This window comes from Perissodus microlepis, chromosome 23 (assembly GCF_051167445.1).
Source record: "Perissodus microlepis isolate ML-2025 ecotype Zambia chromosome 23, ASM5116744v1, whole genome shotgun sequence".
Lineage (NCBI taxonomy): Eukaryota > Metazoa > Chordata > Actinopteri > Cichliformes > Cichlidae > Perissodus > Perissodus microlepis.
Window position 1 is genome coordinate 33,115,952 of NC_140482.1, and position 24,153 is coordinate 33,140,104.

Consider the following 24,153-nt stretch of genomic DNA (forward strand, 5'->3'; position numbering starts at 1 on the left):
CACAGCAGGGATGGTGGAACGCCTCCTTCACACTCACTGAGGAGTCATTTAGGATCCAGGGAGGAGATGGGCAAATTATACTCCTCGTTCCTCCTCCTCTTCCTCCGCAGATCCATAAATGATCTTTTGTGATTTGCAGCTTTGAAGCAAGCGGGTGTGTTTAAGTCCAAAGCCTGGCTCACAGGGCCGGGTTAGCACTCCGCCACGCAGATTTAAACCCTCAGCCTGACAGGATGAAGACCATCGCACTTATCCTCCTCTTTCTGAGGAGAGTTTATCCACATTGTCACTCAGTTTCACCTGATATGGGATGTGACGGAGCTGTAAGTGGATCAAATTATCAGCACAGGAGAGATGAAAGGGAGGAGATGGTTTCAGGTGAATGTGCTCAGACTTTAATCAGCACAGATTGTTCATGTTTGAAGTGTGAAAAGCAGACGTTAGCTTTGATAAAAGGAAAAATTGGATTCAACTTTTTGTCTGCAGCCCTCATTTCGACAGGATGTCAGTGGCAGAGGTGAGGAATGAAGTCCTCACTGTTCTCTTCTAATTTAACTCATCACTTAAATTCAGCCATCAGAGAAACAGCAGAATGAGAGACACTTAAGTTGAAATCCTTCTCTGAGCTTCAGGCCGTACCTCTCTCCAGGTTTGGTGAGAGAAATTTGAAGATTTTGATTGGAGGTTACTGATTAGCGGGTATATGTGTGAGTAAGGCTCTCATGCACTCTTTGATTTGATATTTGCAGAACGACGAAAATCGCAGATCATTGACTGCTCACATCCCAACCCACTCTCATTGTTCCCACTGGTTCATACCAGCCCCAAACCCAGCGTCCCCACAGCTACACCTCAGCCCACTCCCAGCATCCCCACAGCTTAATCCCAGCCCACACCCAGCGTCCCCACAGCAACACCTCAGCCCACTCCCAGCGTCCCCCATAGCTTCATTCCAACCACTCCCAGCATCCCAGCTCACTGCCATGTCCACACAGCTTCATACCAGCCCACTCCCAGCGTCCCCACAGCTTCATCCCAACCTGCTCTCACCATCCCCACAGCTTTATCCCAAACTGCTCTCACCATCCCCACAGAATTATCCTAACCCACTCCCAGCGTCCCCGCAGCTTCATCCCAACCTGCTCTCACCATCCCCACAGCTTCATCCCAACCTGCTCTCACATCCCCACAGCTTCATCCCAAACTGCTCTCACCATCCCCACAGAATTATCCTAACCCACTCCCAGTGTCCCTGCAGCTTCATCCCAACCCACTTTCAACACCACCATAGCTTCATACCAGCCCACCAGGTCAAAGCAGCTCTGACCTCCTGAGAGGGAGCTGCAGTAGATCAGCGGATTTTCTCTTCAGTTCTCTTCAGGATGTTTTTCTCTGTATGAGATCACGTTTACATGGTTTTTGCATCATGTTGCTTTTAAGACTTCCTGACTGAAAAGAAAGAAAGAAAGAAAGTAAGTGTACTTTATTGATCCCCGTGGGGAAATTCCTCTCTGCATTTAACCCATTCACTCAGTGAAGCAGTGGGCAGCCACTGGGCGCCCGGGGAGCAGTGTGTAGGGACGGTACCTTGCTCAGGGGTACCTCAGGGTAGCTGTTCAGGGGAATCGAACTCCTGACCTTCCGATCATGGGGCCACCACTCTACCTACTGAGCTATCCCTGCCCCTGTTATATGATTGGCAGATTTATCACACAGACTCTGGTCCGGTGTCTTACAAAGACAAACATCGGAGCTAAGCAAGCGTCTCATGGGGCCTCACCCTGCAACATACTTTAATAACGGGGCTAATTCTGCATGAAACTGTAGCAGAAAAACAGGAAATATTAAGCTGCTCATACTGAGCATTTTGATGGGGTCAAACCACCAGGTTGATGTTTAGTTAAGATTTCACTGCTGAGCATCTCAAAGTTATTCAATTGATTTTCTTTTTATTAAAGAAAGCAGGTCAATATGAGACATGAAACACTGCAGTGTGACACCTGTAGTGTCACAGGTGTAGTGTGACAGGTAAGCGGTCAGAGGATGACCCCGTCTGATTGGTTGATTTATCGTGACTCGTGCAGCTCCTCCACGGGGCATACGGGTCATGGTGGGGTTGTTCTGCAGGCTGATGCGAAAAGATGCAGGTGGATGAAGTTGTCAGTCTGAAGTGTGAGACTGCTAAAGATCTCCTTTACCGCATCTGATTGGTTGTTCACTGCACCCCAGTGTCGGCATGGAAACAAGTAAATCACAGGGAAAACAGGAGATCAGTGCTCACTGAGCCGGGGAAGCGGCAACCAACAATCAGCTGACTTTGATGTGTCTGTGATGTCATCATCAACCCACCGGCGCCAGTGCCTGTCACTTCCTGACAGCTGTAGTGTTGGCATGAGACAGTGATGGAAACGTGTAACTGATGGTCAATCAAAACCCGCAGACTTCACAGGTTTAACGAGACCTGATCGAATCATTGATTTCTGACATCAGAGACGTCTGACGTCAGAAACCTGACTGATGCGTTTCACCTGATTTAGCAGCATTACATTGTTTTATTTTTGTAATTATTCACAAAACTGTTGAGAGGAAGTCTGATGATGTTTCCAACTTAGTGTTTGTGTGATTGTTAGTCTTCTCTTCTGCTGGTGTAAGATGAATGCAGCATAACAGATAAACCTGACTGTAGCTGTAACAAATGCTGATCTGCGCTGACACAGAGATATCTGTAACACTACCAGTGTTGGTCAAGTTACTTCAAAAAAGTAATTAGTAACTAATTACTGATTACTTCTCCAATAAGGAATAGAATAGAATAGCTCTTTATTGTCACTGTTACAAGAACAATGAAAGGCAGTTTGGCATCTCTCCGTGTGAAATACACAATAGTGTAAGTAAGTATTTACATAATAACACAGATTTACATTTACACAAGAAAGATATGTACAACTTATTCATACACCTGCATACGTACAGATGCACCCATACATACATACATACATATATGTATATATACATGCATATATGCATGTGTGCGTACATACGCACACATATTTCCACATACACGCTTGCGTATATATATACACATACATGCCATCTGAGGAGCAGGTGCTTTGTGAGGTGCAGTGTGTGATCAGTGATATTGCACATTGGGGGGGGGAAATGCTGTTGCTATTATAATAATACGGTTATAGAGATATGATGTATAAATAAAATGTAATGCCCATGAGTGCAGTTGTCCTCCAAACCGGGTGGAGGTAGGGTAGCCTGTTTGTCTTTGACCTGATGGACCTGTAGCGTTTACCAGAAGGAAGGGGGGGGAAGTGAGTGTCCAGGGTGCGAGGGGTCTTTGATGATGATGCTGGCTTTCTTCTGAAGTCTGCCAGTATAAATGTCTCTGTGGGGGGTTAGTGAGGTGCCAATTGCCCGCTCTGCTGCCCTCACCACCCACTGCAGTTTCCTCTTGTCCTCCAAAGTGCAGCAGTTGAACCAGAGTGTGCAGCAATAAGTCAGAAGGCTCTCAATGGTGGAGCGGTAGAAGTTTACTAGCAGTCATTAGGGTAATTGGGCCTGACGCAGTTTCCTGAGAAAGTACAGCCTTTGTTGTGCTTTCCCCACCTGGTCCACAAACCTTACCTGGTTTGTGGACCAGGCCGAGATGTGGACTCCAAGAAACTTAAGGCTCTCTACCCTTTCTACCTCCTCCCCATCAATGTAGAGGGTAGAGTGCTCAGATTGCTTTGTTCTTCTGAAGTCGATTACAGTCTCCTTGGTCTTGGCTGTGTTCAGATGCAGGTTGTTGTTGTCACACCATCGCTTCAGATGCTGAACCTCCTCTCTGTAGGCTGATTCGTTGTTGTTGTCGATCAGTCCTATGATGGTGGTGTCATCAGCAAATTTTATAATGGTGTTACTGGTGTGGATTGAAGAACAGTCATGGGTGAAAAGTGAGGATAAGAGGGGACTGAAGACACACCCCTGTGGAACGCCTTCGTTCAGAATGAGGGTGGAGGAGGTGTGCTCTCTCACTACAGAAGTTGATGTATGAGAGTACAGCAGATGTGTGGCCCTTCAAGTCTGATCCTTCGGCAAATACACTCCAATTCGTGTTATTAAAACAGTCTTGTAGGGCCATGGTGGCTTCCGTGGTCCACACTCGTACTGTTTTTACAGATGGTTTTTGTCTTTGAATTAGAGGTTTATAACCAGGGATCAGGGACAGAGAGAGATGGTCAGAGAGTCCGAGATGAGGCAGTGGGGTGGCTTTGTAAGCATCTGGGATGTTGGTGTAAACCTGGTCCAGTGTGTTGTTTTCCCTCGTCGGGAAAAATCATGTTTTTAAAGAATCCAGGCAGGACAGATTTCAGGTTTGCATGGTTAAAATCTCCTGCCACGATCACAGCGCAGTCCAGTTGCGTTGTTATCTGTTTATTAATGGAGCGCTGGAGTAGCTTCATGGCTGACTTAGCATTAGCTTGCGGTGGCACATAAACTGCTATTATTGTGACCGGTGTGAGCTCTCTCAGCAAGTAGAAGGGTCTACACTGAACTATCATGTACTCATGATTACTTATTTTCAAAAGTTATTAGTTACTTTATTACTTAGTTACTTTTTAAAAACATGATAGACAACCTGAATAGATAATAAACCAATAGACCTTTCAGCCCAATTCTATTTTTTTCTGTATAATCCATCATATAAAATTGAATCAAATGGAAAAAGTCTCTTTTTAAAACTTTTTATTAGTTTTAATCTTTTAACCTTATGCTCATTGCATCAAGCAAAATTAAATTATATTCAACCGTCTTTGACTTCAGTTTGTTTAACATTTAAACCTATTTTCTGCATATTCCAGCATATAAAATGAAATCGTTTCTTGTGTTTACACTCACTCTTTTAAATAGATGCAAGTAAAAGACAGCAGAAAATAAATAAAATCAAAGATTCAGCGGCACTGAGTCCTGTCACTCTTAAATCTATTTTCACTTGTTTAGCAGAAGTGGAGCAGGCGGCGGTTTGCCCGTTGCTGCAGCAGTCCTGTCAGTGGGGGGATCCGAGAGTTTCTCTGTGAATTTCACATTCCCGTGGCAGCATGCTAGGTACTTGCTCAGAAGTTTAGGGTTTTTTACGCTCTAGAAAGAAGTTTTCTTCCCACGGAGAGTACAGCACATGCAAATGTTTTTTGTCACTTTTTACGGATTTATACTCAAAGTAAGGTCAGTACTTCCATGCTTTAAACGCTGTATAGTCATACTCGCACTCCATATTATCCATTGTTGATCTGCACATGTCTGTTACCACAAACGTTGCACGTGCTTACGTCAGTGTCATGAGACACACTCACAAACAAAATCATGGTTTAGTAACGCATTAACGCAGCATGCTTACGGGAAAGTAACAGTAATCTAATTACTTTTTTGCAATAGTAATCCCTTACTTTACTCGTTACTTGAAAAAAGTAACAGTGTTACTTGTAACGCGTTACTGCTCATCTCTGAACACTATGCAGATATTCTGGACATGATGTTATGTCTCCTGTTTCTTAACGTCCTTTGTTTTTTGAATTTGAAATATTAAAACGCAGCAACTTTTTTATGTTTTTATGATCATTATATTAAATGTAATTTTTCCTTGTGAATATTTTTCTTTAGCTGATTAAATGAAGGAAGCTGTTTCCTGCAGTTGAGTTTGTATCTCTGTGCTGCATTCAGGACTTTTATTCTTCCTGCAGCGTGAGTGCCGTCCGCCTCTCAGGGTAAACGTGGTCTTTAGGAGGAATCAGTATGGCGGAGGAGGGAGAGGAGGAGGTGGTGGTGTGTTTGGAAGAGATGAAGGGACTCCTCCCATGATTCCCTGATCTTATCAGTGTTCTGTTTTGACTCTTATGATGGTCCTCTCACTCTCTCTCTCTATCGCTCTCTCTCGCGCGCGCGCTCTCTCTCTCTTTTTCTTCCTTCCTCCTGCGGCTCTGATTGAATCGTGTCAGAGCAGCAGGACGTTGGCGCTCTCGCCGTGTTCAGCATCCTCGGACTGAATGCTGCAGTAATGAGCTCTGAGAATGAACACAAGAACAGGACGAGGACCTCAGCGGCTCCTGTGATGCAGATGGCTCCATTTAATGGCGATGCCTCAAATCCAACGAGCTTCAGACACCTCCTCTGAGGGTTTGAAGTGACGGCGGAGTTGTTCCACATGGCGCTACGCCCTCCTTCATGTCTGCCGGCTCTCTGGGGGGCGTTGCTGCGGTTTTCTGCTCTGTTACCCGCCAAGCTGTTGCTGCAGTTGTAGATATAATAAATGCAGCTTCAGCTGGGCCCAGTGGACTGAGCCTGAGTTTGGATTACAGCTATGGCCCTATCAGGAGAGGAAGAGGAGGAGGAGAGATGGTGTCACACTGTCTGCCATTACAGCGTTGCATTTTCTGTTTACACGTCAGTGTTTAAAACGTAATTCTGCTTTGTTCCAGCCTGCTGTTCCTCTCATTCGCGAGTCAGCCAAGACATGAGAACTTTGCAGTGTGTTGATGTATGCAGAGACTATACATAAAGGTTGAATATCGTCTTAGGTTTGTGATGTCCTGGCATGAAGTTGAACATTTCCATCATCACAATTTTGCCTTTTTGGGGTCAGATGAATACGGCCTGGATCGTTTGCTTTCTCTGGCCTCCTTTCTGACTGTAACGGGTCCTTCAGTTCCAAAGCAAACACTACGTTCTATTCAATCAGAGCTGAAACCAGCAACCACGACAAGAAACTCCTTTGCAAACTTTTTAGTGACCTCAGTGATCGAATGAGCAGGCAACCCATTTCCTGACTTCTATCCAATCAGACATCATTTTACAATCAGTCACGCTGACAGCCAGAAGATACCTGCTGCGTAAGGCATAAACACACAAATTCTGCAGGTGTGGCAGAGCTGTGATCCGAATGTATCAAATTTCAGATCCGTGGAAGAAAATGGATGAATCAATATTTAAGATTTCACCACTAAGTGACAGTGTTTTATGAGAAAGTGCTGGCGTAGCTGTCCCTGCAGTGCAGGGGTGATGAGGTTTGAACATACTGTTTGTGAAGCTGAAGTTTGTTCTCATGGTTTTGTGTTTTTCTATTTTTTTGTGTAAATCTGTGTTTCCTTTTTTCTAAATGTATTGATCAAACTAAGATCCGGGGAGAGATAAAAAAAACAAAACTGGGGTTCCCACCTGGAGGGGGAAACCAGGTGGGGATTGCCCACAGGTGTGAGGAAACCAGGAGCTGCACAGACTACGCTGAGGAAACATGAGTGAGTCATCAGTGAGGAGTGTTCACTACAGCAGCACAAAGTGACAGATGGATGACAACGTAGAGAAAACCGTTGCTGATGCTGCAGTGTGAGACTCGAAAGAGCACACAAGGAGACGCCTTCACAGTAAAACTGAAACATCTGTCTGTTTTTATTTCTTTTTTACTTAAAAAAAGATTAAAAAGATGAAACCTGCAGCTGCTGAGGAGGACCTCGGACTGTGGAGCTTTGTTTCCGGTTGTCCTCCTCTGTGGATTCTCCCGGGATCACAGATTTCTTTAGCCTGTTGTTGGGCCCTGACCCTCAGCTATGTGAAGCATCACCGTCATGCTGCTGCAGTTTAAAGAGCTGCACTGCTCTGTCCAAGTTGTAGGTGAGCTGCAGCTACTCTGCAGCTGTTACAGCTCTGCTGCACCTCCACGACGCACTCTGGAAATTCCAAACCAACAGACATTCTGAGTTTAAACCAGAGAGACTGGTGAATCTGATGGCACAGTCACAAAGCTTTGCATAGTTCCAGAGCAGATTCAGTCTGTCCTGCTCAAGTAAATCCATCTTTGTTGCTCAATGCTGAGTCAGAGGGGAGGCACTTGGATTCAGGCTGTTTCCATTATCATGTCACTGTAGTATCGCGTCACATGTGACACACTGCATGTTATCCCTCAGGCCAATCACAGCTCTACATCATCCTGCATGATGTAAGTAAGTAAAATGTATTTGTATAGCACTTTTTAAGACAGGAATGTGTTACAAAGTACTTTACAAGGAATACAAAAACATATCAGACAAAACAACATATTACACAAGAACGTTACCCAGATGCCTGTCTTAAAGATGTGTTTTCAGCTGTTTTTCAAAAGAAGTCACAGAGTCGGTGGTGCGTAGAGGGGGTGTAAACTGTTCCAGAGTATTGGTGCTAGGGTTTGGAAAGCGTGATCCTTTGTTTTCAAACAGGTCCGTGCAATAGTCAGAAGACCACTATCAGTGGATCTATAGATCCGGTTTGGAGAGTAAGGGTGAAGAAGCTCGATGATATAAGTGGGGGCCTCTCCTCGTAAAGACATAAAAATTAGAGTGAGGATTTTAAACTGATATCTATACCCAACCAGAAGCCAGTGCAAGGACTTTAACAAGGGAGTGATATGAGTGAATTCATGACTGTGGGTTAACAGCCTTGTTGCGGCATTTTGCACTGCTTGAATGCGATTTAAAGATGCCTTTGTCAGACATGTTGTCTGATTTTAGGCTTGATACTCTCTGGAGCAAGAACTAAACACTCAGTCTTGTCTGCGTTCATTCAGTCAGTCCATTAGGATGGATAATTTGTCTAATTCCCAAGGTTTAAACGAGATATACAATTGGATATCATCTGCATACAGATGGTAGGAAATCATTTTGAAACTGCTAATGATAAGGCCTAAAGACAGAATATATAATGAAAATAACAAGGGGCTTAAAACCAATCCTTGTGGAACCCCGCATGAAAATTCAGCTATATCTGACCAAAGGTTTCCTACTGAAACCAAAAGTGATCTAACTGCCAGAAATGATGTGACGCATTTTAGGACAGATCCAGATATCCCTACCATGTGATTTAAGTGGTGGATTAAGATCTGATGATCAAAGGTTGAGCTAAGGTCCAGTAGAACAAGGACTGAGCAAACACCTCTGTCTGTGGCCATCAAAAGGTCATTTGTGACTTTAAGGAGAGCTGTCTCTGTGGAGTGTAACTTTCAAAAACCTGACTGAAAGTTATCGAGACTTTTTCTAATATTTTAGAAATGAAAGGAAGTTTTGAGATGCGTCTGTAGCTTGTCTGAAGTGTTGGATCCAGGTTAGGCTTTTTCAGCAGAGATTGAATAACCCCCTGTTTAAAGCACCTGGGGACAGAGCCAGACAGCAGGGAAAAGTTTATCAACGTGACCACAGAGGGCCCAATGGTGTCAAAAACAGAGAAGTAGGTAAGACATCAACTGGACTCGTTGAGGGTTTCATTTGAGTTAGTATTTCCGATGAATCTTTTAAAGAAACTGGGTGAAAAGACTCCATAATTATGGGATGTGGGAGATCACAGTTGAAGGGGAGTTATATTTTCTCTTAGGCCACTAATCTTATCTTGGAGAAATCTTAAAAAGGCATTGCAATCCATATCTGAGAAGACTGGTATACATGGAGTTGGAGGAGAGATGATGCTATTGACTGTATCGAAAGAACCTTAGGATTTCTTTTTCCTACTGCAAGTAGTTTAGAGAAATAAGTGGCTCTCACATCTTTCACTATGTTGTTAAAGGTAGATAATAGCTCTTTTAAGTGGAGCTTATGAACCTCAAGTTTTGTGGCTTTCCACAGGCGCTCAGTTTAACGGCAGATTTGCCTAAAGCTGCGGATAGCTTCTGTGATCCAGGGCGGGGATTTTACAGTGCTGCCTTTCTGATTTTGAGAGGAGCCACTTTATCTAGAATTTTTAGACATTGCAAATTGAAGGATGCCACATGCATCATCAGTTTCAGGTAGATTATTATAAAACCCTCCATCCATCCATCCATCCATCCATCCATGTCTTCGGCTTATCCGGGGCCGGGTCGCGGGGGCAGCAGCCCAAGCAGAGAAGCCCAGAAGCCCCCCATCCGGGGGAACACCAAGGCGTTCCCAGGCCAGCTGAGAGATATCTCTCCAGCATGCCCTGGGTCTGCCCCGGGGCCTCCTCCCAGTGGGACATGGCCGGAAAACCTCGCCCATGAGGCGTCCTTGTCAGATGCCCGAACCACCTCAACTGGCTCCTTTCGATGTGGAGGAGCAGCAGCTTTACTCTGAGCCCCTCCCGAATGGCTGAACTTCTCACCCTATCCTATCTCTAAGGGATTATATTTACACGATATTATAAAACAATTCCACAAATTCTTCTACCACAGAGTCAGTAATTAGACATGAATGGTTCACATGAACAAAGGGCAGAGTGTCACAGATAAAGGAGAGATCAAATACAGTACAGGCGTGGGCGTGTGTGTGTAGCAGTCTGTTCAAACTGAAGTGAAAAACTCGTTATCCTCTGTCTCCGCAGAAACGACGATGCAGTAAACCAGATGGCCGTCCCTCCCTTCCCCTCTCCCCCTCCACCACCCTCCCTCAGCCCAGCCAGCCATGAGGTAAACGAAAACGCACACACACACACACACACACACACACACACACACTCGGGATACAGCTTCTCTGTCCCCATACCTTTGGATATGTGCTCTCCAGTTTTGAGCAGTGACACTTGTCCTGGTATAAATATCAGGTGCTGCATTTAAAATCCTTTTGTTGAATGAAGCAGTATTTTTATCTGTTGTAATGTCACTGTGTCAGGCTGAGTGATTACAGACTCGTTAATGTCGCCTTTTTGAGAAAAATATATATACACTGCTACCTTGTCAGTGCTTGGTCACTTTCATGACGTCTTCACGTCATCATCAAGCCGCAATATAGCTGACATTAAGTGGTGTAAACCTTTATGATGCCAGCCAGATAGTGTGAAAAGAATAAAAAGGTTTGTCGTCAAAGTTGAAAACAGACCAGAGGAAGCAGGTGAAGGTCACCGTGAGATCATTTTGCCAAACGTCCATGTAAGTGTGAGTAATGGCAGGATGGAGTTCTCTTTAATGACCGTGGTTTAATCCTCAAAATGTTCAGACTGCTGTGTGTAAAATGTTTTGATCTGATTTGTTTGGTCGTCTTGATGAAAAAGAAAGAAAGAGGTGTAGGTAAAAGTTTTCAGGTAATGTTTCCTGTCCTTTGTGAAGATGTATGTTAGTGTTTCACAGACGGATGACCCTTCAGTGTTTGCACAAAGAAGAAAAACTATTCATATTTAAAGGTTAGGGTCGCAAAACAGTCGGTTATTGATTGTTTATGTGGAAGTCCATCAGCTGTGTGACCGCGCTCAGAACACAACAACGTTCAGCTTTGACCTCCACAGAGAAGAAAGTGGCGTCTGCTTGTTTGAGACGAGCACCAAAGTTCATTCTTTGTGTTTGTATGTCAGTGTATCTCGCCCACCCTGCTCAGTGGATCCACCCCCTCTGACGGGCCCTGCCCCCCCGAAGGCTTGACGCTCCACCCGCTGTCGGACACGCCGGTGAGTGTGAAGCTGAATCTGAAACGGAAACGTGGGAACGAGTTGTAAGTGTGAGCTGATCTGAGGTCTGCTTAACAGGACGAGCCAAGCGACGAAGCCAAGCAGAACAGCAGGAGCAGGAACAGCGTCCCCGAGAGTCTGAGAGAGGCCAACACTTTCAGAAAGGTACAGGGATCAGACTCCGCCCCCAGGGTGTAATTGTTCAGATTATTATGGCAATGTTCACCCTTGGGAACCTTAATACTGACATTCTCTGATCAAACAGACCAGACTTCATGTGAACTTTTCCCAATTTTGGAACTGTTGTCTTCTGTTTACTCCTGACCATCGTCAACTTTATCTTTCTGTCTATAAAAAAGCTTTTCCTGTGTATGAATCTCATCAACAATTATGAGTGACGGATGAGATAAGGTGTAAAACATACCCTTAGACCTGCAGGTCTCCAAAATCCAAGAAAGTGAAAACAGCCAGAAGAGTGATTTTATTTGGACATATTTCATATCTCCAAAAGTTGATTCTGTTCATCTGGACGTAACGTTTTCAGTGGGAGACTTCTTCAGTCTCAGCTGACTGCAGGTTTCCCAAATCTTATAAACAGTACATTTGCATAATAACTGAAACCAGCCCACTGAAGGAACAGTAGGCTGGGAGGTCAGTTCCTTCATCATGATTATGCAAATTCTCATGACCATTGACCAACAACCATTGATCAACAACCACTGATCAATGGCCGTGAGTACCATTCACAGAGAGTTGGGGAATGGCTGCAATCACAGCATTGTATGATGGCGAAAGATGTACCCTCAGGCCCCCTCCTCGATTCAGAGATGGTCTTTCCCTTTTCACGTAAATGGCCTCCTTGACTCCGCATTCAAACCAGCGTTCCTCCCTGTCCAGGATGTGTACATCCTCATCATTGATGTGCCAAAAATTGTTCCACCCCAAGGATCCGGTCCCCCGAAACAAACAGAGTAACATAGTGTACGCAGTTAAGTGCCAGGAGGATTGCCAGGACATCAGGGAAACCAAACAAACTCTGGCAAAGCGGATGGCACAACACAGAAGAGCCACCTCGTCAGGCCAGGACTCTGCAATTCACACCTACAGGCCAGTGGACACTCTTTCAATGATGAGGATGTACACATCCTGGACAGGTCACTTGGATGAGTGACGAAACGTTTCTCCCACTGAAAACGCTGCGTCCAGATGAACAGAATCAACCTTTGGAGATTTACTTACCTGGATGATTGAGAATGCATCAAGACGACATATTTCATATTACAAACTTTGTCCTCAGAGGGTTTTGTTCCAGATGTCCCAGAAATGTGACTGAATGAGGACATGAATGTGTCTCCTTGACCCGCTCTGCTCTGTTTCCTCTGCAGAGGCTGAAAGCTGCAGAGTCTCCAGAAAATGAGCTGCAGGCTACACTGGAGCAGCAGGTAACCTCACAGGAAGCGCCCATATCCTTTAAGTTAAAGATGAGATCATGTGGTTACTGTTATTATGGACTTATTTCACTTTGCTCAGTTTCTTATCAGTCACACAAGAGCCTCTATCAATACATCTGATCTGTGTGTGGGTGTGTGTGCGTATGTGTGTGTCCAGTCACACAGTAAACAGATGGCAGCTTCTCCTCCTCTGATCAGCCCCGATCAGCACAGAGGTACAAACACAGACATTTAACTGTGAAAAATCAGATCGACATGCAGACTTCATGTTTCTAAGAGTAAACTGATCCTCGTCCTCCTCAGACCCAACCTGCTGTGCTGTGGTTCCTGGTCAGGAGACACTGCTCGAGATCTGCAAAGGTCGATCTGGACTGGGACTCAGTATAGTGGGAGGAAGAGACACACAGCTGGTAACACGCGCACACACACACACACACACACACACACACACACACACACACACACACACACACACAGTGTGTAACTTTACAGTCCAGTGCTATACCTGCTTTTGTTACCAGCTGTGAGCATCAGTGATGATCTAACAGCTGTTACTGTCCATCCTTTTAAAGTTATTAAGGATCACATATGCTGGAAACTCCTTAAAAAGTGTCAGATTTTTTATTTTTAATTATTGTTTTTGCCTTTATTTGATAGTAACAGTGTAGAGAGACAGGAAAGCAGGGAGAGAGAGGGAGGGGAAGACAGCAAAGGTCTGCGGGTCAGACTCCAACCCGGGCCCATGGCACGTGGTTGCCAGCTCATCCCACTGAGCTAAACTGGCACCAAACACGCTAGATGTTCACGTGTGCAGCTAAATTGTTTCTCTGTTAAATAAGGTTTTTACAGAAAATAACCGGCTGACTGACAGGCAATCAGGAATGAGTGCTGGACACACCATTCTGTGACAGAAAGCCTGACATTCACACTTTACCTGTAGAATCTGTGTTTAGTATTTGGTGTGAGACAGACTTGAGTGAGAGTCTCACACTCTCCTCAGCATCGAGGACGGTGCTGAGAATGCTCAGCCTTTTTCGATAATCGATTTTCTGATTAAAATCGATTTCGGCTTGAATAAAGTCATATCGATTCATTAAATCCCAAATCAATTTTTAAATATAAATGTATTTTGCCAGAAACGCCAGAATCTAAGGTTAAACCTCACAAAACTATTTCAACAACCACCAAACAGCTAACGCAGTAAATGAGAGCAGGATTCCACAAAAAGACGTAAACACAAAGCGCGGCCCCAACGCATCAGAATCAGTGAAATGTTGTCTTTCTCACCCGATGGCACGTACCCAGACGTGTACGTACAGTTGGAGCTGAAAGCTCACAGATTCTGAAGCTGCAGGTTTAATCACTCTCCAATGAAAGTTGACTGAACCAGCAGCAAAAGAAGATCCAAACTACGCTTCACATTTCGCTTCACATAAACATCGTCATGAATTCCCTCTTACTTTTGCTGTTTTACTGCCACCACAATAAAATCACACTTCCTGCACAGCTCTTTCTCTCTCTGTCAGTGTACTTTAAGAACAGTTTCTCATCTCAAATCTCTGTTTTCTGAATTATTTGCTTGGTTAACCCCAGAACACTATCACTGTGTGATTTTCACCCAAGCAAATACATTTACATTTTGGAGCATTATTTTAGGGTCACCCCATGACACTTTTTTTTTGTTAGACATGGCACAGTTGAAAGTAAAAGCAGACCACTCTGATTTGTCATGTGTTGTCATATTTTGATATATTTTGATGACAAGTACTTTTTGTTGGTCATATTATATCGAGTAAAAATCACCCGGTATTAGTGATTGTGTTTATTTATAGTTTATTTATAGCAATAGTGTTCTAGGGTTAATACCCACCAGTTATAAATGATCAGATTTATAATATTTCTATAAATGACAAACTGGAGGACTATGATCAAATCTGGAGGTCACTCACTGAGTATCTGGAAACTATGGACAAACAAGAAACTACTATGTGGGCTTTACCCTAGGTTATAACAAAGTGATCGCACTCTGGGATCAGGGAAGGGTGTGGGGAGGGAGGGTTTTTTTTTTTGTTGTTGTTTGGTATTTTCTACCGTCTTGGTTGTCTGTTTCGTTTTTTGTTGTTGTTGTTTTCCCCCTTTCTTGGTGATTAAAAATATAAAAATTAAGCGATGTCAGCCCATGGGGCATTTTTGTAATCGTTACTTGTGCTTCACTCTAAAAATATTTGAAGAGAGAGAGATTATAATATTTCTAAATGTCGGAGTCAAAATTGAATCGAATCGGATCAGGACCTTGTGAATTGGAATCAAATCAATTCTAGAAATCAGTGACGATACCCATCCCTAGTGTTTAACATGAAGCCAGGACAGCGTTCCACTCTGATGATGAAGATCAGTCTTCTTCATCTTCAGTTCATGAACAGACTCTACCCAGGCCTCACCCGCTCTTCTTGTTTCTCCACTAGGATGCCATCATGATCCACGAGGTGTACGAAGAAGGAGCTGCAGCCAGAGATGGGCGTCTGTGGGCCGGAGACCAGATACTGGAGGTATTCACAGACACAGCACCACCCACGGGAGGAGGCGCCCATCCACCTGTCATTACATCATTAACAGGATGTATACAAGCCATAACGTTAGCTGGCGAATGTAGTTACTGCTCACAGTAGGAGGTCCGACCTTCTGCAGAGTCGTCAAAAACTCAGTTGGATCAAAAAGATATTTAGATTTGAAAGTTGAATCTAATGTTGTCTGCTCAGAAACGAACCTGCTTCAGCTCTACCTGCTCAAACACAGCTCATACATCCACAGTCTGTGTGTGTGTGTGTGTGTGTGTGTGTGTGTGTGTGTGTAGGTGAATGAAGTGGATCTCCGCGGGGCGTCCCACGAGGAGGCGATCGCCGCCCTGCGTCAGACACCGGCTAAGGTCCGTCTGACAGTCCTGAGGGACGAGGCTCAGTACAGAGATGAGGAGAACCTGGACGTCTTTAAGGTGGAGCTGCAGAAGAAGAGCGGCAGAGGGCTGGGGCTCAGCATCGTCGGGAAGAGGTCCGCATTAAAAAAAAAAACCCTGTCAGGAAAATTAAGGAAGTCATGAGATCTGATTTTAGGAGGATTACGTCTCATTTTTGATTATAACGACAGGAAAACATCAGAGTTAAATCTGTTTCTGCTTAAAGTTTGTCTTGGAACGGTTTTTTGATTACAGATGATAAATGTCATCTGTCTGTCTGTCCGTCTGTCTGTCTGTCCCAGGAGTGGCAGCGGTGTGTTTATCTCAGAGGTGGTCAGAGGGGGCGCCGCTGAGCTGGACGGCCGGCTGATGCAGGGAGATCAGATTCTGTCAGTGAACGGTGATGACGCGAGACATGCCTCCCAGGAAGCCGTGGCTGCCATCCTGAAGGTGCTGAACAGTACTCTGAGCGTTTACTGCAGTAACACTGATCTGTAGAAGTACTGATACTACATTTAATCAGAAGCACATGCTGAGGCGGAGCTTTTTATTTCATGCACTAACAGATCATTTTCATTGGTCGGTCACTAGAAGTGAGAGATTTCTGTGTTTCACTGACAGACCTAAAAAAAAATCAGTTTACTGGATTCAGATTGTTCCACAAACACTAAAGAGGCGGTGCATGAATGTGTTTCTTCACGTAGAAAAAGTAAAATTTCGAGGACACAAAGAGTGCACGAGGAATTCAGGGAACATGTTCCAGCACTTTCTCTTCCAACACTGCTGCTCGGTCTTTACCACGCTACCTGAATCTAACTCTGAAAGCAGACTTTTTATCATGTGCTTCTGCTGCTGAAATCATTTCAGAGTTAACACAGAGCTGCAGGAATGCGTTAGCATCCCTCACTTCCTGTTTCCCCGCGTGGATGTGGATGTTTCAGTTATTTGCAGCCCTGTAGCACAACAGTAAATTCCTCCCACTGTTAAAGCTTTCCACGACTTCGCTCAAAGTCAGCGTCACACGTTTTTTTGAGATGATCTCAAATTGATGCAAACTTCAGCGTTAGTTTACCATAAAAGTCTTTACTGCAGCTCTGAGGTGGTCTGGTTTAACGTGTGTGTGTGTTTGTGTTTGTGTGTGTGTTCGTCCTGCAGTGTGCTCGGGGTCCTGTCCTGTTGGAGCTCGGCCGACTCAAAGCTGCCTCCTGGATCACATCCAGACGTAACTCACATGGGAGCCAGGTGTGAGAGAGTTCAGATTTATGATGGTCCCTAACACTGTAAGATAAGCAATACTACAAGCCCAAAGATACAAAATCCCAACAATCAGATCGCCATGAGCAAGCACTTGGTGGTAGTGGGAAGGAAAAACTCCATTTTAACAGGAAGAAACCTCCAGCAGAACCAGGCTCGGGGAGGGGCGACCGTCAGTAGGGAAAGAGGAGAGAAGAAGAGCACAGAGAGACAGGTTCATTAAATCAGAGTTTAGTCCTTTCTGTTTTTTTGTTTGTGCTTATGTTAGTCAGGACACCTGAGCAGGGATTCAAACCAGCAGGCTTGGATGGCTCACCAGCTTTTCCTTCTGCTCCTCTCTCCCACGATGACCCACCCCGGGTCTGAGTTCATTCTGGAACAGAGCGCCAGGATTGTCCTGATCTCAGCTTTAACAAAATAAACCTGCTTCCTGTGTAAACTGTAAAGCGATGATGGACATGCCTCCTCACCTGGGAGCACCTGAACTAGATTTTCTTTCTCTGACATGGCGAGCAGCGTGAGCTGATATGACACTTCCTGTTTCAGATGAGTCACGCCAGCACAAACAGCTCAGGCGTTCCAGCTCCGTCCCTCACACAGTCCCCTGAGCCATCTGACCCCCCAACTTCAAGCCTGCCCCTCAATAACAACGCCGAGCCCACTGGTGAAATCACTTCCTCCACCTCAGGTAGACACATGTGATTGGTCAGAGTGATGCAAATGTATTGATTACAGAGAGAGCACTGATCGCGTTTTCTCTGCTGTGTGTGCAGGGCTCGACGAAGGCATCCGAACAGTGGAAATCACCAGGGTAATAACCTCACATGCACATACAAACACACTGTAGGTCACCTGACCTCTGATCCCTGGATTGCTGTAAAATAATAACTCACATGAATAGTGCAGACCAGATGTCACTGTCACCGCACAGTGAGAAGGTCCGCGTCCACCTTTTATTTTATATTTTTATTTCCATCAAACCACAAGAAAAAACAAAAACAGTGAGTCCTGGATAAGAAAGACCCGTAGCTGTGATTTCATGGTTAAAGCTAGATGTCATTCTGCTCTCCTTTTATTCTTCCACCTGTGTATCTCAGGGTCTCGGCGACTCCCTTGGGGTGAGTGTAGCAGGAGGGAAGGGCAGTCCTCTGGGTGACATCCCCATCTTCATCGCCATGATTCAGGCCAGCGGAGTCGCTGCTAAAACCCACCGGCTCAAGGTGACTGAGACCACGCCTTTTCCACCTGAACGCTGCACCCACCAACCATGTGAAAAAAACAGGCTGAAACCAAACTTTAGTCTCGCTGTAGCTGTGTGGGTGTGCAGGCGGGGAGCACACTTCGTCACAGGGCCACGATGCCCCCCCTAAAGTAAAAGTTGGATCAGTTATAAGTATAAAGGCTTGGTTTAAGGGTAGGAGAAGGCTGGAGAGATGAGGCAGTCTCCAGGAAGTGATGGAAACGTGTCTCTCTGTGTTTTCAGGTGGGAGACAGGATCGTCAGTGTTAACGGGCAGTCTGTGGACGGCCTGTCTCACAGCGAGGTCGTGGCCATGCTGAAGAACAGCTACGGAAACATCAGCCTGCAGGTAAAACATGCCTGCCACACCTGTACACGGAGAGGACTGTGAGAATGCAGGTGGTGAGCAACACTCCAACATGTGACCCCACTATTACAGCAGATTTACTGGAAAACTGAGGCGCACAACAGGGTCAGGCCAAGTAATGTCTGCAACTGTTGAGGGGGGGTGCACTGGAGTCTGGACTACACACACTGTGCATTCTTCCTCTGATTGGAGGAGAAAGTAAAACAATAAAAAGAAGAACCACTGTGGAACGCCTTTTGATTCAAAAACACTTGTGAGCACTTGTGACCCACAGTGAGCTTGTTAATGCCCCCTGAGGCCAGAGGGTGGAAGTTCATCCACTGCCTGATCTTTGCCCGACAAACCTAAGACGCAGCAATGAGCTGATAACACACAGAGAGATTTTGCTCTCCGTGTGTTATCAGAAGTTTGTTTTATTTGTGAGCATCACAGGAAGAACATGGAAGCCCAGGTGAGACGTTCTGGATCACTCGATGGGAAAGTCTCTCTACAACACCAGAGCCTCTGGAGCTCATGATTAGCTTCTCAACAGCATCATCATTAATCAGTGTGTGTGCACCCAAATGACATGAAGTAAATACTGCCTGCGTTCCCCAGTGTTTGTGCTGCTTTGGGATTTGTTGATAAAACGCCCTTTTACTGTCACGTTCGTCATTCAGGGGATAAAAATGTTCAGTAAAGAGAGAGAACCCAACCGCTCAGAGACTCAGAGGTCTGTCACGTGTTTACATTCAGAGCACACATGAACTATTCTGATTTCTCTTTGGCTGTGTGTGTGTGTGTGTGTGTGTGTGTGTGTGTGTGTGTGTGTGTGTGTGTGTGTGTGTGTGTGTGTGTGTGTGTGTGTGTGTGTGTGTGTGTGTGTGTGTGTGTGTGTGTGTGTGTGTGTGCCTGCCTCTCAGGTGGTGGCGGACACCAACATCAGTGCCATCGCCTCACAGGTGGAAAGTCTGACCAGCAGCTCCATTCCCTCGGACAACACTGACACACACACAGCAGAGCCTGAGTGAGTACACACACACACACACTCAGGAGTAATGACAGGAAGTACTGATCTGACCCAGAGTCTCTCCTCCCCCTCCTCGTCAGCGGTCCACGGCCTCGCAGCATCAGCCTAGAAAAAGGTTCAGAGGGGCTCGGCTTCAGCATCGTCGGTGGCTTCGGCAGTCCGCACGGAGACCTGCCGATCTACGTGAAGACAGTCTTCAGCAAGGTCAGGACCCGTCTCTGTCTGATGATGTCACGTGCTGCGAGGCACTGGGAATGTAAACGTGCTGCGTGTCGGCTGATTTCAGGGCGCGGCAGCAGCGGACGGGCGTCTGAAACGAGGCGATCAGATCCTGGCGGTGAACGGAGAGAGTCTGCAGGGAGCGACGCACGAACAGGCCGTTGCCATCCTGAAAAAACAGAGAGGAACGGTCACGCTGGATGTCCTGTCATAACACACGTCTGCTCACACACCTGCACACACACGGAGCTCCTGCTGCGACGCACACGCTCAGACTCCTGGACAACAACTCTGATAGTCACTCTGAACCCCAACACGCAAAAAATTGACAAAAGAAACGGTGTCAGACACACACGCGCGCACACTTCCTGTGCACGGGTTGGTGGGTTTTGGCCGTCTTTACATGTTAAACAGAGCTTCTCAACCTCTGGGTCAGGGCGCCACATTGGGTCTCAGCTGATGTGTTCGTGCTTGCTGTTTGGATCTAAAGTAAACTTCCCGCGCTGTAGTTTTCACGCTGTAATATTTAATCCTTAAACAGGCATGCCCACACTTTCTAAAATACCACAAATCAAAGAGCTCCTAAACAGATAATAAAGTGTAGTTACCTGGCTCTGGTCCACCCTCTTGGACTGCAGTTGGTGGTCCTTCCAGATGCACCTGGGGAGCAGTAACTCATCTTTGAAGCGCTGCTGGTGAGTTATTTTGCATCTGCAGAATCAGCGGTCACAAACCTGCTCACAGAATAATGGCTGTGAGCAGCGTAACAGCTCGATCCAAAATACCGCCAGATCAATGTTCTGCCCCCCCCCCCCCCCCCCTTTCATCTTTACTACAATAATGAGCAGGTTGGTCTGACACCACCCAGCTCAAGCTGTCCTCGACTGTGCAGCAACATGAGTGGCTCATTTGTTTCTCACTAGGTGCTGATTGGCTGATTTTGCAGTTAAAGCAGTTTTCCAGAACCGGGACGACCATCACCAAGGATGTGTAAGTGGAGTCTGCCCAAGGGTAGCTGAACCTGGTCAGCCTGCCTAGTTCGAGAGAATGAGAACGAGAAGGAATTAATTGATCGCTAATAAACTGATCTCGCACCACGTTGTTCTCAGGTAGAGATAAAAACGAGTCAGCTGATATCCTGTAGCATCAATTCTGTCCTGTAATCGTGGAACCGACCCAACCCAACTATAAAATCTGATGTCATAACCCAGAACCAGGTTGAGAAGCTCTGCTGTTATTTATCCTTTGATCGACACAATGCTCCGTACTGACGGAGGGATGGCCAAATCAGCCTGCACTAACTGATACTAACCGAGACACGGACTGATGGGAAACCTTTCACGAATGGAACCAGAGGAACAAAAAGGGAAAGATGTGGCTGATGTCAGCCTAGCATCTCTTCTGTGGTCCACTGTTAGCCGTGTAGTAGCCGTTATTGTAAAAGTGAAGACCGATGTGGAGCGTAACGCCGCTGACTGTCAGTTTCCCTTTTTTTTTTTTTTTTTTTCTGCCATCACAACCAGCCAAACATGAAAGAAACAGCTGCTAGCCTTTAGTTTCATCCTCATATTGGCTCTATACCTGTGATTTTCCACTCCAAACCTTTTTCATTTTTAAGAACTTTCATTTGGGTCTAAAAGCACTTTTTCACCGCAGGAACTCAAACAAAGCACAATCTGGAGCAAACATTTACAAGAGCAGGCTCCAGTGGTCCTTTCAGACTTTAACCAATCAGCATGCACCACACCCAGCAGTAAAGGAAGCCGAGCCAGAAAGCATGATGTTTCCCTAAACCTAATCAAACTGTAGCTAGACATATATTTTAAAATAACTAACTGTAAACACCAAGTCTAAAAATAATTCCACTTCCTGTTTGATGGTTTCATCCACGACAACCTGCAGCTCATGTGGCTATGTTTGGACTGCAGCATAAACAACACATAGTTATGTGACTGGCCAGTTCAAATATTTGAGCTTCATTAATAAGATCTTTAAAGAACTTCACTTTTAGTTTCATAGCTCAAAGGTGTGCAACAAACAGATGGGAAACACTAAGGGGTGGGGGGTGTCTCCTGGCAGTTAGACCCTGGTTCCTGCTGTGGAAAAGGTTCATGTTTAGATCTGAAAATTACAGTCATCGTTGGGTTTTAATTACTGTTTTGTTATTTTGTCAAGTATTGAGCAAGAAAAGTGGCCAAAGACCTCCTTATGAAAAAATATAAACCTGTAAGAGCTGAAATCTCTAAACTTGTTTCCACATAAATTGTGGAAGATGGGAAGAGACTAATAACACAAAGTTTGTCTAGAAATGAGGAAACTGTTTCTTGCCAACATCGCCATCTAATAGAAAATGTTGTGTCCTAAAAACCTGCAAACTGTTCACTCAAAATCTGGAAAATGAAAACAGTGGGCGTGAAGCTCATTAAAATATCCCTTCATAACAGAGGTATATTTATTTTTGATTCCTTTTTATTTATTCGAGTGCTTCCACTGTATTTCTGTTGTTTAGCCAAACATGTTAAACGGTGCCATCATTTGATACCATCACATATCCTCTGTTTCCACGTACGCTGACTGCTGAACAGAGCACACACAAGCATACCGATGTGAAACTCTTCCTATCTTCCACTGAGTTCGTGCAACACTTTATAGAACATGTAAACATGTCTGTCTCCATGGAGATGACTCTCAGGACTTGGTGGGTATGGAGACTCCTGTCGCCCCTGGCAACAGATACAGTGTCTTCCACATTGTAGTTGAAGGAGACGTGAATAAAAGCATCGGGCCGACATTCAGTGAAATCCTCGCGTTCTCCGTCTTTATCAACATGTTCTTTTCTTTGCTGCGGTCAGTCATAGCCGCAATCTGCTACTGATCTCTGCAGTCATGAGGAGGTGTCAACTAGCGACCACAAGCAACCTCTTGCAACCGGTGGTTACCGTGGCGTTCCTGACCGGTCTTTAGGCCTGTGCAACTGCGTTCTGAACCCTCTCACCTCTGAGTATAAGCAAAGAATATCGTCTGTTTTCACTCAGGTGTGCATAAAAGTCCACACTGAGCAGCTTTTTTCTGGTTTCTTCTCCATGAGGAGTCTGTCCTGTGTTACCAGCTCTGTAAAACAGCAGAAGCTAACCTGAGAAAGTGTGGAAACTGGAGAAGAGCTTTCCCCAGAGCTGCCACAGGCCTTCAAATTCAGGTCTGCTGGTGGCAGATAACTGCAGCTATCTACAACCGCAAATCTGCAAGTTGCAAATTGCAACCAATAAACTTCTAATATAAATTCTCATCCAGCATCCAGATCTTCTCATTCAACAAATATGAGTAGAGCTCTCAGTTTAATCCCTTTCATTAAATATCGAGTATTTATGAGCAGCTGTCCTGAAGTGCTAAGAAACTTGTTTTAGACTGAGAACACGACGATCCAACTGAATGTCAGCATTTTGCTTTGAATGGTTTCCTACTGTGCAGGTAGCTGTTTGTGGCTGCGCATCTTCGTCTGACTCAAGTGTTTAGCAGCAGCTGAGCACCGGCCTCAGCAGCATCCTGTACTTTATACATATCAATCAAATGCAAAATACTTTATGTTCAACTTTTACTTTGTCATAATTATTGTCTTAATTTTTTGGTACTTCATATGCAAATGCCAGAGTAGATGAAATCTAATTTATTTTTAATCTTGTTGAGAATTAACAATGTATTTTTGTTGCTGTTGTGTTGTTATGAGCACTAATATGTCCGAATATCAGAAATCAGAGTGGAAACCTGCAGCTTTGGTCTGCTAGCGCTTCCTTGTTATTCTGCATCATTTCTTAATCATGTTCTCAGAAGTTGTTGAGAAAATTTGTTTGATTTCAAATAAATAACAGATAATAGATCCAAACTGACTTTGAAGGACTGTTTTACTGTATGGTTCTCAGTTCAAAATGATCTGTAGCCAATCAGAAGAAAGGGTTGTTTTTTTGTTTTATTTTTTTGACTGCTGGCAGGTCAGCAGTCGAGATTTATTTCATGGAGCTGAAATATTGGTAATGACTCAGAGACCAACCAGAAGTTTGAAACCGAATGAGGTTTGTACTAGTATGTACAATGTACTAGTTTTTCATTAGCTGTTCACTAGCGGTTCACTAGCCATTCGTTACTGAGTCTACTCAGTACAATTCATTTTATCTCAGGCTAGTTTTTTCAGGCTGGTTTTGCTCATTTCAGTTTACCTTTTGGTTTTTGAATTGTTTAGTTTTCAAAGCCACTTTCAGTAACTGGGGAT

General features: G+C 44.9%; 1 protein-coding gene across 5 annotated transcripts in view; it reads left to right on the forward strand.

Annotated features, from left to right (window-relative positions):
- patj (PATJ crumbs cell polarity complex component) overlaps positions 1 to 23,773 on the forward strand; it is an 84,430-nt gene extending 60,657 nt beyond the window's left edge. For all 5 annotated transcript variants that reach the window (XM_084920395.1, XM_084920398.1, XM_084920397.1 and 2 more), the window contains exons 31-47: positions 10,342 to 10,426; positions 11,305 to 11,397; positions 11,476 to 11,562; positions 12,783 to 12,839; positions 13,006 to 13,063; positions 13,152 to 13,258; positions 15,314 to 15,397; positions 15,703 to 15,896; positions 16,104 to 16,251; positions 16,957 to 17,043; positions 17,602 to 17,743; positions 17,829 to 17,866; positions 18,153 to 18,275; positions 18,539 to 18,643; positions 19,564 to 19,667; positions 19,751 to 19,874; positions 19,957 to 23,773. In XM_084920395.1, coding sequence (XP_084776521.1) covers positions 10,342 to 10,426; positions 11,305 to 11,397; positions 11,476 to 11,562; positions 12,783 to 12,839; positions 13,006 to 13,063; positions 13,152 to 13,258; positions 15,314 to 15,397; positions 15,703 to 15,896; positions 16,104 to 16,251; positions 16,957 to 17,043; positions 17,602 to 17,743; positions 17,829 to 17,866; positions 18,153 to 18,275; positions 18,539 to 18,643; positions 19,564 to 19,667; positions 19,751 to 19,874; positions 19,957 to 20,103 — 1,783 coding nt within the window. In that variant the 3' untranslated portion in view covers positions 20,104 to 23,773. The remainder of the gene's footprint in view (positions 1 to 10,341; positions 10,427 to 11,304; positions 11,398 to 11,475; positions 11,563 to 12,782; positions 12,840 to 13,005; positions 13,064 to 13,151; positions 13,259 to 15,313; positions 15,398 to 15,702; positions 15,897 to 16,103; positions 16,252 to 16,956; positions 17,044 to 17,601; positions 17,744 to 17,828; positions 17,867 to 18,152; positions 18,276 to 18,538; positions 18,644 to 19,563; positions 19,668 to 19,750; positions 19,875 to 19,956) is intronic.
- The last annotated feature ends 380 nt before the right edge of the window (positions 23,774 to 24,153 follow it).